At 53.8% G+C, this 16343-nt stretch overlaps 4 protein-coding genes across 4 annotated transcripts; 3 read left to right on the top strand and 1 right to left on the bottom strand.

Moving 5' to 3' along the window:
* Positions 1-2675: 2675 nt before the first annotated feature.
* HMPREF1541_10286 (uncharacterized protein) lies at positions 2676-4532 on the bottom strand (the record flags this gene model as incomplete). The annotated part of the gene is made up of 1 exon (XM_008714957.1): positions 2676-4532. One exon carries the CDS (start codon positions 4530-4532, stop codon positions 2676-2678), a length of 1857 nt encoding a protein of 618 aa, XP_008713179.1.
* Positions 4533-7018: 2486 nt separating this feature from the next.
* On the top strand, positions 7019-9320 carry HMPREF1541_10285 (uncharacterized protein; the record flags this gene model as incomplete). The annotated part of the gene is made up of 5 exons (XM_008714956.1): positions 7019-7546; positions 7593-7878; positions 7982-8967; positions 9024-9169; positions 9254-9320. The coding sequence occupies 5 exons, from the start codon at positions 7019-7021 to the stop codon at positions 9318-9320; spliced, it is 2013 nt and encodes a 670-aa protein (XP_008713178.1).
* Positions 9321-10871: 1551 nt separating this feature from the next.
* HMPREF1541_10284 (uncharacterized protein) lies at positions 10872-11433 on the top strand (the record flags this gene model as incomplete). The annotated part of the gene is made up of 2 exons (XM_008714955.1): positions 10872-10901; positions 10951-11433. The coding sequence occupies 2 exons, from the start codon at positions 10872-10874 to the stop codon at positions 11431-11433; spliced, it is 513 nt and encodes a 170-aa protein (XP_008713177.1).
* A 1015-nt stretch (positions 11434-12448) lies between these two features.
* HMPREF1541_10283 (urea carboxylase) lies at positions 12449-16256 on the top strand (the record flags this gene model as incomplete). The annotated part of the gene is made up of 2 exons (XM_008714954.1): positions 12449-15941; positions 15997-16256. The coding sequence occupies 2 exons, from the start codon at positions 12449-12451 to the stop codon at positions 16254-16256; spliced, it is 3753 nt and encodes a 1250-aa protein (XP_008713176.1).
* Positions 16257-16343: the final 87 nt, after the last annotated feature.

The raw sequence follows: 16343 nt of genomic DNA, 5'->3' as shown, positions 1-16343 counted from the left end.
GGTGGTTTCGAGCGGAGACTAACCTCTGCGTGATTGTGAATACTACAACACCAGATCTTAATGGAGATGCTATCTGAAGGAGCTTGGATCTTGATGGGCATTTGCAGATGTGTTTTGTGTTTTGTTCAGGATATGGCGTTATGATAAAAGATGGGGGTTGTTGGAGCATTTCAATGTTCTCTTATACGACGCGAGATTCCTTGCTGTGCCATCTCTACAGAATGTTCATTTCTTTACTACTTCTATCTCGACCTTTTCGTGTGATTGATGTGACTGGCCGCGTTCTCCTGTCTGCTATCAACGGCTTCAACAGGTTATGTCTTCCATGCGTTACTCCACGTCAGCCTGGGCCTGGACCTCCCATTCTGCAAGTCAGTCTCTGAGGAGGGTCATTCACATGAAGTACCTCCGCTTTCTGCAGCTCTGCAGCTCTCTTGCATCGTTTAGGAGCTCTTATCCCGGCAATCAGCCAGCCATGCATGGTAGACCACATGATACTCCCTACCTGATAATTTGCTACAAATGCGATGCCGATCATAATCACTATCCAATACCCATCGAGCGATGTACGGAGGCATCAATGTTCCCCCCTCGCGCATCCAATCTCCATAGGCCGCCCCCGTAATCTACGCCTACTGACAAGACCGTCCCTCATCAAATGGCAAAGGCGGCAGCGGATCTCGATCCATGGTCCGCTGTAGTACGGTGCGACAATCATCACGGAGAACTGGGAGGCCTTGGAACGCCTTTCGCAAAGTCGGAACTCGGCGATGCTGTGGTAAAGATCCCCAATAGTTTACTGCTGCTATACGCAAAGGCACAAAGTGCAAGTTACCAGAGGCCCATCTCGATGCGTAGACTACTAGTAGCTTAAGGCTAAGCCCCTCGGAACAGCCAGATCCCGATTCAAAAATCCCAAATAACGATATGGGTTGGTGATGATCTCTCCTCTAACTACTGAGTAGCTCTTTTCTGACTTTTGGCTGCCATTGCTCCAGAGCGTTCGGGTGTCGCAATCCGAGCTTGCTAACAAAAGTGGCTAATTGAGATTCGTGCTATGGGAAAAGAATGTCTCGGAATCTTCAATTGGGCGCTAGCCTGTGCTAGAGCGCTGTTGTAGCTTTCCTGGTACATGTACAGTTACATGTACAGGTACGCATACTGGTACGTGTTACATGTTCCGTCCGGGGCGTTGCGCAATACTCGTTACTGTCAAGGGGCAATGTCCTCCGGATATCACGGCCGCCACGGCAGCGGATTGTGTCTCAGGTCCATGCCTAACCAGCCAACCACTTGGGTTCCTCCTTTGTGATCCCCCAGTCACTACCGAGGAATGCTGGTCAAGCCATCATGACGAAAACTCACCGAAAACAATCAGAACAACAATGTACCTAAAACCCTTCACATCATCGTTTAGCTGTCTCCCTCCTCACCAATTAGAAAATCTCAACAAATGACAATACGGACGATCTCTCCAGAGGCTTTTACCCTGACAGCTAGTAAGCTACGGACATCCGACGCGGGCGGACGCAGGTTCCATGCAAGGCTGCCGAACTATCGTTACCATGAGAATGGAACTCGAGGCATTGTTTTTTAGGGCCCGCGCGCGCGGGCTGCACGCTGACGTCAACTGATTCACCGTTCTCGGGCGGTCGAGAGGTACGTACCAGGTCGATGACGAGTGTGGTTGTGTGCATGAGATCAGTGTCGATGAGATACGACTTTTCCTTGCGGCCTGATTTCGAATATTGATTCTCGAGAATCCACTCTCTGGGTGGCGACGATGGGACGCGCCCTCAATGGTGATGGTTCCTCGTTCCAGCAATAGCGCGAGATCCCGAAAGCGATCGCCATCATCATTTCCAAATGGGCCTGGTGTACCTGGTACTCTATCATTGCGCAAGTCCGCCACGGCCCTGCACTTCCCAAGGTTGACTCTGCAGCCCCCACCTACCCGCTACTACACCACCACCACCACCAAACTCCACACTCTCTGGGGGTCCTTTGGCACCATGGCTCTGCCACAAAGTCCGTTGCGCGCCGCTCGCCTGACTCCCCTGACATGTGGCCAGCGGGCGTTTCGCGCGATGGACTTTTCATAGAAACCCGCATGCTTCCCGTTGCCCCCCAACCCCCGGTCTGGACTTTGTGCGGCTGACCAGCGTTGTCGTTGGCATGTGAAAGCCCAAGGAGGGTAACGTAGGGAAGCTGTGGGAGACGACGCACTCTGTGCCCCGGCACAGGCAATTGCAGAGGAAGGGTCTAAACAGAGTTCGGTTGGTCCTTTTCCCAGCCTCGCGCATGTCCAAAATGTCGGTGTTGGGACGTTGATGGCGCTCGAGTCGGCGGTTGCCTAGGCGGCGAGCCTTGGGAACTCAGTTCGTACTGCTCATGTTTCGAAGGGCCTGGATGGGGAGCATGCTGTGGACGATAAGTCAGTGGTAGGGAAGGGGTTCTGAACCGTAAGTTGAGGAGGAGTGGGAGGCCGGTAAGTGTTGTTGGGCAGCGCACTGCTGGCAATCGCCGGTGACTATGACTTTCTACGAGGTGAACGGAACGGTACTATCGTACCACCGCTGCACAGCACTCTTGCTCTATTGATCTCTCATCTATCTAATCAAGCTCTATCACTACCCCTCCCCCACAAACACCCCTGTACCCAACCCCCCTGATGCTCACTCGTCCCTCAACCCCAACCACTCGCCCACCAAACCCCGATAATCCCCCGGCCAGTATCGCCCACCCACCTCCCGCCACCAGCTCTTTCCGCCCCGCCTCTTCCGAAACCGCTCCACACCCACCTCGCCCAGCAACTCGTCCACCACCGCTAGACTCTCAAACACTAGGTCTGGGCATCGCTCACCCGCCCCGCCCGCCTCTGGAGGGTGGCGCAGCCGCTGATACTCTGTCTCCAGCAGCATCTGGCGCTTCATGGTCTCAGGGCTCGGTAGGAGCGGTAGCTTGGGGTAATGCTTGCTGGTGCTGGTGCTGGCGTTGGGATCGGATGGTGACGGCTGTAGGAAATACGCAGTCAGCCAGAGGGCCTGCGCCTGCGCGACGAGAGTGGCAGCGACGGAGAGGTGGGTGCCGAGGAAGGCGACGTTGTGGTGCGGATTCTCTGAGCTGGGGATGGGGACGAGGTGGTGGTAGAGCCGCCAGGGCGCGGCGGGCGTGCCTGGAGAGGGAGGCGCCTCGCCGTGTCGTTTGTGTGCCCCTGGAGGCGGTAGCGGCGTTGGCGTCTTGATTGGATGCGGTAATGTGCGGACCGGGGCTCGTCGTAGCATGGGCGTCTGCCGCAGGATTTCACGGTCGGCGGCGGTGATGTCCTCGACTGTGATACTGGGATTCGGCACACCCGGCAGGCCCAGGTGAGGCACCAGCGTCTCGGGAAAGAAGCGCACGCTGGGCTTGACCTGCCAGCCTGTGCAGCAGACGAGCGCGTCTAGGTTCTCGAGGGCGTCACCGTCGCTGAGGTGGACAGCATGTTGACTGAGGCGCGTAATGTCTGCAATGTGCACCCTGACGCGGCCCTCGCGCACCAAGTCGAAGAAGTTGGTCGGGTAGTTGTGGATGCTGAGGCTGTTGCCCATCCACTTGACGCCCGTCCACGGTTTCAACTTGCGTAGCTCTGGGCACGAGGGGTCGTCGTAGCCGTTGGCGCGGATGATGGACCATCCAACAACCCACCAGAAGGCTGCTACTATGAGGTTGTGCCCGATCCAGGTTCGCTGGAGCAGGTAGCGCACTGCTGACCAGGTCCAGCCGTGCACGGATGGGGTTGGGTCAAAGGCGGTGAAGAGGCGGGTGGTGGCCATGCGTTGCACACTCAGTTTCCACGGTGTGATTGCTACAGGCCACACCCACGAGGGTCCGCCGCCGGAGGGACGCATGATCATGTGGACTTCGGAGCCTGAGGTAGCGGCCGAGTAGGCAGTGTCGAAGGCGGATTTGTTGCCGCCTAGCACGGCGACGCTGGTGGCCGTGGATATAAGGCGGGAGGATTGGCGGAGGTGTAGAGAGTGTAGGATTGGTCGGTCGAACGTGTCTTGTGCTGGGAAGGTGGGCATGTTGGGGAGGGAGGTCAGGCCGGTAGCCAGAGTGAGGCGGCGGGTGGTTAAGGTGGTGCCGGAGTGGGAGGGAGGATCGGTCTTTGTCAGAGTGAGGAGCCAGCTGCCCGTAGCGGAGAGCTCGGCAGTTTCAAGGTAGGTATTGAGGCGAATGTGCTGCATGAGGTTGAAATGTAAGGCGAAGTCGGAGAGGTAGGAGTGCACCACGGTGCCCGGGATGTGCTGCCCCGGCTTGAGGCCATAGCGGGCTGGGTCCAAAGCGTAGTCGGAGAACTCATAGCTGCCGACCAAGTTGTTCGTCTTGAGACCGGGATACAAGCGTTCTTTGGCCCAGACACCGCCAATGGAGACGGCGGAATCGATGATGAGTAGCGACGATGTAGGGGAGGCTTCCAAATAGGTCTTGGCAAGGATCAGGCCGTGGATGCCGGCACCGACTATGATAAGGTCATACTGAGAGTCCATCTTGAATGCCTCGATAAAGAAGACCAGGCATTTAGAGTGGCGATCAACACCTGCGAGAGCTCATCGGCATGCTTCGGACTGCGCGACCAGTGGGAGGCCTCATCGATGCGGCCGTAAATCTCCCGCAATGGCCACCCCCTCGTACACGAAGCCGGCGATATCCAGCAGACAGCTCGAGATAATCTCTCAGTTTGAGAGATACGAAGATCTCTACATATGGGTGGCCGATCTCACAAGGCTCGCGCCGGCCTCCTGCAACGTTCCCGCGGTACTGTTCTTCGGTAGATAACGCGGAGTGCGGAGTGTTGGCTAGGCAGTGACTTGGGGTGCGGGGAAGGCGGAGATGCTCGAGTCGCTGCTTGGGCACGCGTGACGGCGGCCTGATTGATAAGACGAGAGGTCGCCGGCTTCATGTCATACAACTTTCTGTGGACACTCTTTGCTGGACAAGCTTATGGCGTCGGCATGAAAGTGCGATGGGACAGTATGCAGGGCCAGAGTTTCTGGCTGGCCCAGGTTACCCAGAGCCGAAGAAAGTAGTAAACAAATAAATCAGTATTGCAGATTGGAGACACCCAGGAATTCCGGTCGGTATGTGGTTGCGCCTGCTTTCTTCACAGTGTCGACGCCTTGTTGCCAAGAGGCAGTGAATGCTTCGATCGACCCACACCTTTCGACCTCCCATCGTCGCACTACCTAGTACGAGATTAGGGTCCGTTCACCTTCACTGCTCTGTGTTCAACGTCCGCAATGTTATCCCTCCACATCTCACAACGCAATAGATCTCCCGTCCCGCAAATGCATCGTTGTCGCTAGCTTACAATGGTGTCATCTTCTCCTACGCGCTCATCCAACCTTGTATACATGCTTCGCATCCTCCCTCAGACTTTCAAAGGTGCAATGGGCTCTGGAGTATCAATCGATGGCCTGTGGTGATCCACATGGACAGTGTCTGGCTCTGACTCGGTCTGGGCAACGACCCGAGGCTTTGACTGGACTGGACTGCTGCTTTTGGATGTCGTCTTTGATGATTTTTGGATGTGGCTGGAAGGTACAATCGTGGCCTCAAACTTGCAGAAGAGCTTATAAGCTTCAAGTGAGCCGCCCATCTTGGTACGGGTCCAACGTTTGCCAGTAGTGCAGATGCAGAAGTGCGATTGAGAATGAGTTAAGGACAAAGACTTTCAAAGACCTCAAATCGTTCTATGATCTACCACCAGTTCACCTTAAGGTCAACGGCTGGTCCTGCTCATTCCTATATATGCAATTTGGAAAGCCCGTGGTAGCCGGACTCGTTGCCGGTGTCACGAATCTAATACGGAGCCGCGATTGCGGGATCGGAGGCCTTGGGGTGGCGACTCTGCGGGGGAAGGGAAACATATCCGAGCCTCCCGTCCGCCTCGATCCTAACCCTCCCGATATCACACCACGAATGACTGTCAATTCGATGGGTATTATGTCTTTTCGCAATATCGTGTATGAAAGAAATGATGGCATTCAAACATCAAGGCATGATATCTATCCCCGGGCCTCACAAGTACTATCTGCATCGGGGCTACGGCTTGCATGAGATCAGCAGGATTCGGCGACGCCCGATCGGGAACCGAACCAACAGCTCTCCCCGTTGCCCGCCTCTTGGCCTAGACTTTCCTTCTGGTGAAGGGTGCCAGAACACTCCGCACAGGTTTTTGTGATGCTGACCATTTGCGGGTGGGCGAAGGTACCACGTGCTTACTGAGCCGGTTCTTGAGCAACGTCCAAGCTCGCTTCGACCTTTATCGAAGACCTGCATACACTATAGATAGACCAAGCTACTCGCATCTGGCCTTTTGAGCTCATCGAGCCGGCATGATATGGGGCTCCGTGGACTCCGGAGTGGGCACTCCGCAGCCATGTGTCGCTTTTCGAGAATTTTCTCGGTATATCGCGATCGTCTAACAACCAATCATACTGCCCTGACCTTCCACGCGAGGATGCTGTTGAACACGTCCTACAGCATGAAGGTCGGCGAACTTCTTGGCCTCCACTACAAAGTCCCACCGCATCCTGCCATCGTCCCGCGCATTCGACGTGATGCCAAGAGCACGTGCTGGGAATGGTTGGTGGAAAGTGTATACGAGAAGCTGTCTAAATCGCCTAGAGGCTGGGCGCCGCCCTGCTCCGCCCTCCACCGCACCGTCACTGGTGCGCCCCGTCGCTAAGACAGCAAGGTCGACATATGCCTTCCCTTCATGACCTAGCACAGTCTACCAACAAGCATTTCGGTTGGTGTGCCTTGAGCTTATGGGCGTAGGTCTATGCACGTTGCCGATGCCACAAGGTCCCACTGGACACGGTCTGGGATATCGGTCCACTCCAATGACATCGTTGCGAGCTGAGAGCTCATGGCAGCTTTTAGAAAAAGGTGAGAGCTACAAAAAGCTGGTCTGTGAGCTTCGACGCAGCTCTTCTTCGCTCAGCGGTCCTGCGTAGCTGTATTACTAACCATGGCTCCCCTTCGTACCTTGACCGCCGCAGCGGCGGCACTTGGCCTGTTCGCATGCCAGTGTTCTGCTGAGTTCTTCTACCGTCTCGGTGCATGCCCAAAGCTAGGCTGCATCCTACCGCCTGATCAGGCTGACTTCCTGCCTGGCCAGTATTTCGATATCAGGCTCGAGATTCACGCTCCGCAAAACGGTAGCGAGCGCATCGAGGGCTACACGGAGCCTGACCAGAACTTCACCTTTACCATCCAGAAGGATGGCGAGGGCGAGGGCGTTACTGCCGCCGAGTACTTCAGCATCGAGGAGCCGGAGATCGAGACCTGGAACTTCACCTGGTATGAGGACTTGTTTGCCGTAGCTGCCGAGACACCCTCGGCGGTCGAGGTGGCCTCCAAGGCCTACAGGCGGGTTGCTCTGTATGAGCCCGGTCACTACATTGCTACTCTGACATACCAGGATGGCGAGACAACCGTTGCCAACTGGACCGTCAGAGATATTGGTGCCGAGCGCAAGGCTAAGAACGTCATCCTAGTGAGTACAAACGCAGTCCACATCCGCGCTATGGCTGATAGTGTAGTTCGTTGGTGATGGTATGACTACCAACATGATCACCGCTGCACGCCTGATCGGCCACCAGCAGGTCAACGGTGTCTACCAGACCAAGATGGCCCTAGACCAGTTCCCAGTCCTCGGTCACCAGATGACCCATTCCCTCGATTCTTTCATTACTGACAGCGCCAACTCTGCCACGTCTCTCTATGCTGGCCACAAGACTACTGTCAATGCCCTGGGTGTCTATGCGGACAGCTCTGAGGATCCGTTCGATGACCCCAAATTCGAGTCTGTGCAGGAGATCTTCCACCGTAAGTTATTGTCCGAGCTCTCGACGAGCCAGCAAGATCTGGCGAACTGGAGACACGCTGATTCGAATGAATGGCCGGCCCATCGCTAATAACTTTTGAACAGGTCTGTACCAGGGCGGTGTTGGAATCGTTACCACCGCTTTCGTTGCTGATGCCACACCCGGTGCTGTCACTGCGCACACCCGTCTCCGCGGCGAGTACGGCTATGTGGTCGACTCGTTCCTCCACGGCACTCCCAACTACACTTGGTCCGACTGGGAGGGCGTTGATGTCCTGTTCGGTGGCGGTGCGGAGCAGTTCATCCCCTCTGAAGACTCCTTCAATGGCGACGACTACTTCGAGCTCTTCGCTGAGTCTGGCTACACTGTGGTGCAGAACGCATCCGCTCTCAACAGCACGGACAACTCGCAGAAGCATCTCGGAATCTTCTCCGTCTCCAACATGGCCGTCTGGCTCGACCGCAACATCTACCCCGAGAACCTCAATCGCACGGAAAAGCCTGATGGCTCCGAGGAGCCCGCGCTCGACCAGCCCGGCCTGAAAGAGATGACGCTCAAGGCGCTGGACGTCCTGCACGCCCGCCACCCCGAGGACGGCTTCGTGCTCATGTCCGAGGCCGCCTCGATCGACAAGCAGATGCACACGCTCGACTACGACCGCTCGCTCGGCGAGCTCCTGGAGCTCGATGACACCGTGAAAGCGACGCTCAAGTGGCTGGAAGACAACGGCGAGCTGGAGAACACGCTCGTGCTCGTGACGGCCGACCACGGCCACGGCTTCGACGTCGCCGGCAACGTCGACACGCAGTGGATGAACCAGGCCGAGGACGACCGCGAGAAGCGCTCGGCCGTCGGCATCTACGAGCAGTCCGGCCTCTCGGGCTACCAGATCGCCAATAGCTCCGCGCCGCAGGGCTCCGACCAGAACCTCGTCTACACGCCTGGCACCAACTTTCCCGTCAACTGGGATCCCAGATATACGCTCTTCGACGGCTTGATGGCGAACCCGGATCGTCGCGAGAACTACCAGGTGCACAAGTCTGGTCCCAGGAGGCCGGCGATTAATGTTACGGGCTTTGATGAGGAGGACGTAAGTTGAGATTCTGATCTTATTAATGTGCTGATCGCTGACGATACTCGCAACAGTTCTATGTCAACTACGTCGATGCCGTTACCGGTTTCATCGTCAACGGCACCCTCCCCGTCGATGCCGACCAGGGCGTGCACTCGCTGACCGACGTGCCTGTGTTTGCGCAGGGCCCTTGCCAAGAGCTCTTTGGTGGTGTCTACAAGTAAGCTTACATCCTTCTTAACGTGGTGATGAAGAAAGAGAAGAAGAGAGATAAATGACAGGTGCTAATGATTGTGTGTTGCAGCAACATCGACATCTTCTTCGGTATGGCGGAGTGTCTGGGCTTGGGGCAGACGGAGAAGAGCAAGTAAGTCTCAGGTGGCTACAGGAGAGTGAATAGTATATATGAACGCGGAAATAGAATAGAAAGAAAGCTGAGAGTGATGAGTGAGACGAGGTGATAAACGAGATACATGAGCCCAGTACTGAGTAGTAATTGATGCACAATAGTACAAAAACGAAGAGATGATGAACCAAGGCCTGTACATGGTCTAAGCTTTTTAGCCGTGGCGATCGAGTCCCAGTAGCGGCAGCAAGCAGCATGGCCGTGTCACGCGGACATCATGGGTACTTTGGGCCGTGGCTGTTGTCATTTGGTGACATATGGAGGGACTTTCGAAAGTCTTCTGGTACTCGTGGTCCACGGGTCAGCGCCCAATGCACGACCTTCTGCTACGGATGTATGAGCCTGGATGGCAGCTAAGGGCGTCACGACCAGCTCGCTATCTTGCCTCAGCGCGTGTTGCACAATCCATTGCGGCTAGTTGTGATGAGCCATAAGATCTGGTCTTCATGGCAGAAGAAGGACCTTGTTCTGCTCCTCCCTGTTGCCAGAGTATGAAAACCGAATCCAGACGGTCTCTTCGAATCAACATATTCAGCTTGAACACACAAATGAGATTGAGCTATCTCTCGCGTATACACAGTCGGAATCTGTCCTGAACACTTCTTCACATTCGGGTATTGCGGCAATAGCAGTGAAGACATAGCCGACATAAACCTCCTATGCTCCCGTTGTAGAACGATCGACTGTGACGAGATCCTAGGGCATCCCGCTCAAATTACACCTTATGGAAGACAGACACCATCACTAGCAGCTATCGTTCAATCAGGATGTAGGTGAGCCCGCTTCACACTCACCCGCTCCTCACCCGCGTCACGCGACGGCTGAGTGCACACCCGACCGAAGCAGGCTGCGCGCTGGGCAGGGCGAACCGGCACTAGTATGTGCAATTGGATTGCACACAATTAAAGTAGAATAGGTATGCTCGCGTGTAGTCGACGTCGACTGCCTTACAAGTGGACGAAGGGCGAAGGGGACCACTTTTGGGGATCTGGAAAGTGGCACTCGTCCATGGCGGAGATCGGAAGCGGTCCTTTGCATGGCGCTCAGTCGCTTTTGTTGGCGCCGTTGACCCTGAACACAATTTTCCGGGACATGTCCGGATCGAAGTCGTGGCTGCACAGGAATCGGCGGCTTAGTAACAGATAGGGTATCACACGTGCCGTGCATCACGAGACGCGGGCCACGAGCGGGTTGAGGGGAGAGGCTAGTCTGAAATTGGAACCCCGTAACGACGTGCCTTGTCCCAATGTTCTAAGGAACATCTCCGCTTTGCTATCTGGCTTCCCCGCAACTTTGAATCCACATGGGTGCCCATTTCTCATGTCGGCAGCATATCTCGACCGCTAATCATGCTCACGGAAGGCTGTCCAAAAAGCCCAAGATTCACCCTGATGTCGCCGGGCCTCTGTAGACAAGCCTCGCAATGGCTATTATGGCGACGAACATAACCTCGGCGCCGGAAGGATGCAACGGGCAGAAATCAAGCAGACCATGTCGAGTCACAATCAATTGCGACATGGGGGAAGCATACGGCACCTGGAAGATGGTTGGTTTCATGAGCTTGGATGAAAGAGCACTAGCACTGATACGACCAGGGCCCGGACGAAGATTTGATGCCATTAATCGATATCGCCAACGTAGCTTGTGGTTTCCATGGCGGTGATCCAGTGGTGATGCACAAAACCATCAAGCTTGCGAAGAAGCATGGTGTTTTAGTTGGTGCGCACCCTTCCTTGCCTGATCGGGAGGGTTTCGGGAGGCGATATATCGACATCTCACCATCTGATCTATTCGACCAGCTAGTATACCAAATAGGTGCTGTGGAAGGTATGCTACGAGCGGAGCAGATGAAGCTGCACCATGTGAAGACACATGGTTATCTGTGGAGGATGTGCCAGAACAGTGACGCTCACTGTCGAGCAGTCATGGACGCAGTCAAAGTCTTTGATACTCGGATCATGGTCATTGCAGGGACGAAAATGGAGACTATGGCCACGGAGATGGGATTTGAAGTCATTCCCGAGTTCTATCCCGATATTCACTACAACGAAAATGGCCAACTGATGTCTATACTGTGAGTGTCACGCAAACCCCTTTGCCAGTCTTCAATACAGTTCTAATCGAGTTCCAGGAGGGATGGTCGAGTCCCTCAGGCTGATATTATGCCCAAGGTCCTCCGGGTGCTTGAGGAGGATACGGTCGTACCTAAGAGTGGCGGTCCCCCGGCTCAAATGAAACTTGCCAAACGTGAATTCAGTTGTTGCATTCATTCTGATCTGCCAGGTACGCAAACCAACAAGACTCAACTATGTAATTGTTACTAATCACTTGTGACAGGCCCTCTTGAGACACTGACGGCTGTGCGCGAGGCTATTCGAACTGCGCGTCCCGAAGCTTTAGTGACAGGAACATAGATCTCCGTGTCTCATCATCAACATATTCGCTTGCCATACATCGTAGCGATTGGATGCTGTTCGATTTGTATGAATGATTATATATCGGAGTTCACTATGCTTGTAAAGTACAACGTTATACCTTTATTTTTAAAATGATTCTGTGGCCATCCCTGAGTGTTGTATGCCCAGAAAAATGCCCTACAGGAGCAAGTCACGCAGAAATATGTTGAGAGGGTGCTTCACCCGTAGTCCAACAGGGCGACGTGGAATACATGAGCGCCACATCAGCACCAGAGATGAAGTTGTCTGTCTTCACAAATATCCTCAGGCCGTGATTCGATGACGAGGTGAGAGTGTCGGTTCAGATTCGGCATTCGGTGCCGTAAGAAGGGTTCTATCCAAATCGGGCCTCTCGAAACGCATTTTTCCGAGCGACCGCCCCCACAACCACGGTATCTGCGGGTGGGCCCTTGCGACTCATTGTGGATTGTGGAAAACAGCCCAGATTACAGCTCACGTCCGGTCGAGATGTACTGGAGGAGATCAAGTATAGAGCCACGGGAACACGTCGCAAATTGATACCGCTCCAACTTTGTCATCATCTCTAGACCACAGGAGCAGGAATTGTCAATACAGCTGCACTTTCCCCGTGTCGCGCCCCGCCACGCGCTGAAGAACCGAACTTCGTACCGAAAGAATGTTGTTGAAGCGTGTACTCATCGCGAACCGTGGGGAGATCGCGGTCCGCTTGATTAAGGCCTGCCAGAAGTTAGACGTCACTGCCATTGCCATTTACACGGAGGAGGATGCTGGATCTCTACACATTCGTGTTGCGGACGAAGCATATGCACTGAGCGGCGATCGTGCAGCTGGTTATCTCGATGTCGACCAAATCATTGAAATATGCAGAAGAAGGAATATCCAGGCAGTCTTTCCTGGATACGGATTCCTCAGCGAGAATGCCACCTTTGCCGAAGCCCTGACTCAGTCTTCAATCCTGTTCATCGGTCCAGCGGCAAAGACTCTGGAAGAATTTGGACTAAAGCATCGGGCTCGAGAGCTTGCAATCAATGCCGCCGTGCCGGTTGTGCCGGGTAGTGAGATGATCAAGACCATTGAGGATGCAGAGGAATCAGCTAGGTCTCTCGGATTCCCGGTTATGGTGAAAGCCACAGCTGGGGGCGGGGGCATTGGACTCCAGGTCTGTCACCATCCCGACGAGCTTAAAGCAGCTTTCGACATGGTCAAAAGTCGTGGCAATGCCCTTTTCAAAAATGACGGAATGTTTATTGAGAAGTTCGTGGAGTCGGGGCGTCATGCCGAGACCCAAATCTTTGGTAACGGCCAAGGAGACATCGTATTTCTCGGAGAACGAGAATGTTCAATACAGCGTCGACATCAGAAGATCATTGAAGAATGCCCCAGTCCATTCGTCGTACAGAACCCTGAGCTAAGACAGAAACTGAAAGAGGCGTCAGTGATGCTAGCTTCTGCAGTCAAGTACCAGTCAGTCGGAACCGTCGAATTCTTGGTTGATGACAGTACGGGAGCTTTTTATTTCCTCGAAATGAATACAAGGCTCCAGGTAGAACATGGCATCACGGAACTATGTTATGATGTCGATCTGTGTGAGATGATGCTCTTACAGGCTGAAGAACAGCTCAATGGCCGGGGCGGGCTCTCGAAAACTCAGATGCAGTCTTTCCAGAGATCAGCACCGAACGGACACGCGATCGAAGTGCGAGTATATGCCGAGAATCCTGCCAAAGATTTCTCCCCATCACCGGGCTTGTTCCAACATGTGGCATTTCCTGAAAACGAGAAAGTGCGAGTCGATACGTGGATCCAGACAGGGACAACAGTTTCCCCTTCGTTCGACCCTCTTCTCGCAAAAGTCATGGCGCATGCGGACACAAGAAGCGATGCAATTGCGGCGATGGGGCAGACATTGGATACCACGATATTACAAGGCCCAGCAACTAACATGGACTTCTGTCGACAAGTACTTGTCTCTTCGAGATTTCTGGCAGGTCTCACGACTACCAATATGCTTTCTAAACACTTTCGATACCAGCCTAGCGCAATGGAGTTCATCGAGCCAGGAGCGTACACAACGGTGCAAGACTATCCTGGCAGAGAGAATTTTCCAAATGGTGTGCCGATGTCAGGTCCTATGGATGCATTGTCGTTCCAAGTGGCCAACATTTTAGTAGGGAACCCCAGGGGAACAGAAGGATTTGAGATCACTCTCAGAGGACCAAAGATCAAATTTTACGCATCGGCTGTTATCGCCATATGTGGCGGCGACTTTTCCGTGACTGTGAATAATGAGCCTGTCGCGTGCTGGAGTCGAATTATTGCGAAAGAAAACGATGTTCTTGAGATCGGAGAAGCAGCAACAGGAGCTAGAGGGTATTTGGCCATTCGAGGAGGACTGCCACACGTGGCACGGTACCTTGAGTCTAAGAGTACCACACCCAGTCTCAGTTGGGGTGGATTCCAGGGCAGAATCATGCGTGCTGGAGACTTCCTGTTCCTGGGCTCCTCCGCTGCCCAAAGCACCACAACTACGAGGCCCTACAGCTTGCCGAAGGACATGGTTCCCTTAATGGAAGAAAACCCACGCATCTACGCCTTGCCTGGTCCCTGGTTCGATCAGGGATATATTACCGAGAATGGTCAACAATCTCTCATGGGGGGATCCCAATACAAAGTCTCTTTCAATTCAAGCCGTGTTGGTATCCGCCTCGATGGGCCGCCTCCGTCATGGTCCAGAAAGGATGGAGGTGAAGGTGGCAGTCACCCGTCGAATATGGTCGGCTACGGCTGTACAGTTGGCGGCGTTAGCTTCACAGGAGATTCAGGTATCATTCTACCCGCTGACGCCCCAAACCAGACAGGATTCATCACAACCCATACTGTGGCACGTGCGGATTTGTGGCGAGTGGCCCAACTTAAGCCTGGCGCTGCGTTCCACTTCCAATCAATCACCTTTGAACAAGCAATGATGCTTGAAGATCGGACCAACGCGTACCTGGAGTTAGTCACTCACTGTGTCCAAGAGAGTGCATTGAATTGTCAAACAATTGATCGGCGGCTCGATTGGGTCGTGCAGTCTGTTCCTACAGGTGAAGGTATCCTCTACCAACACAACGCTTGTGGAGAAGATCAACTCGCCATGACTATTCGACAGTCTGGAGATCGCGCCGTTCTTTGCGTGTTGGGAAATGGAGTCTTCGATATGGCAGTTCGCGCTCGTCTCCAACAGTTGAGTAATGTCATCCAGCAGCATACTCCCCCTGGTTTGCGCAAGTTCTCGGTGGCCGAGAACGCTTCAATCCTTGTTTACTTCGACCCCCATAAGATCTCACAAGCAAAAGTGGTCAATTGGATACTGGAGCTCGAGAAAGACCTGCCGCCACTGAGTGTGTCAAAGCAAGCATGTCGAATCATTCACCTACCTGCAGTTTTCGATGGCAGGGAGTGTCAGCTCTCAATCGAACGCTATATGAACCTTCAAAGATCCAAAGCAGCATACTTGCCAGACAACATTGACTTTATCCGACGAAGCAATGGCTTGAAAGATATAACCGAGGTCAAAAACTGCTTTTTCGAGACACCAATGTTGGTTAATGCTGTCGGATGGATGATGGGGCTGCCCATCTACATTCAGATTGACCCTCGACGTCGACTCAATGTGCCAAAGTACAACCCCTCTCGAACTTTCACAGCCGCTGGCTCACTGGGTATTGGTGGCAATACGTGTTCAATCTATCCCAGCGACTCTCCCGGTGGCTACGTTCTCTGGGGTGCCACTCTACCCGGATGCTGTTGGGACATATATGGTCAGAAGCCAGGATTTAGCCCAGAACGACCCTGGCTGTTCAACTCTTTTGATCAAATCATCTTCCATGAAGTCAGCCGCGAAGAGTTTGATGAGAGTGTCAGATTATTCAAGGCAGGGTTGTACGAGATTCGCATCGAAGTGGGCGATTTCGATATGGCGGCTTATCACGAATTAGCCGAGAGCACGAAAGAAAAAGTACGCCAGCTGAGAGAGATCCAGGATTCTTGTACTCAGGCCGAGATCAGACGAGAAGCAGAGCTGTATAAAGAGTGGCTGGAGGAGAAACGCGTGACAGAGGAAAAGGAGAGGCAGACGAAAGAGGAAAGACAGCGCAGAGTCAACGGTAAGTGATCAGCTTTTTATTCTTTCACGCAGTTTGGCTGACAGGCGATTCCTAGGAGCGAAGGGTTTAATCCCGGTCTTGTGCAATATGATCGCGGCTATCACTAAAATTGAAGTCACGCCTGACCAGATCGTCGAAGAAGGTGCAATCCTGGTGAAAATCGAAGCGATGAAGATGGAAACTTCGGTGAGCGTACCAGAACCGCCCAAGAATGGCACAAAATCGCAGAAGTTCCGAGTTCACGAAATCATGCGGCAAACTGGTGATCGGGTGGAGGTGGGCGACACGCTAGTGTTGCTCGAGAAGATCGTGTAGACTTGAATGCTGCCCTTTGACTCATTGCCTGTCGCGAAAGGGCATAGACCTTAAACACGATATCTCAATTAGCTTGAAACGCCTACT

Source organism: Cyphellophora europaea (assembly GCF_000365145.1).
Source record: "Cyphellophora europaea CBS 101466 unplaced genomic scaffold supercont1.12, whole genome shotgun sequence".
Taxonomy (NCBI): Eukaryota; Fungi; Ascomycota; class Eurotiomycetes; order Chaetothyriales; family Cyphellophoraceae; genus Cyphellophora; species Cyphellophora europaea.
The sequence above is the reverse complement of the archived record's forward strand: the minus strand, read 5'-3'. Positions and strand labels throughout refer to the sequence as shown.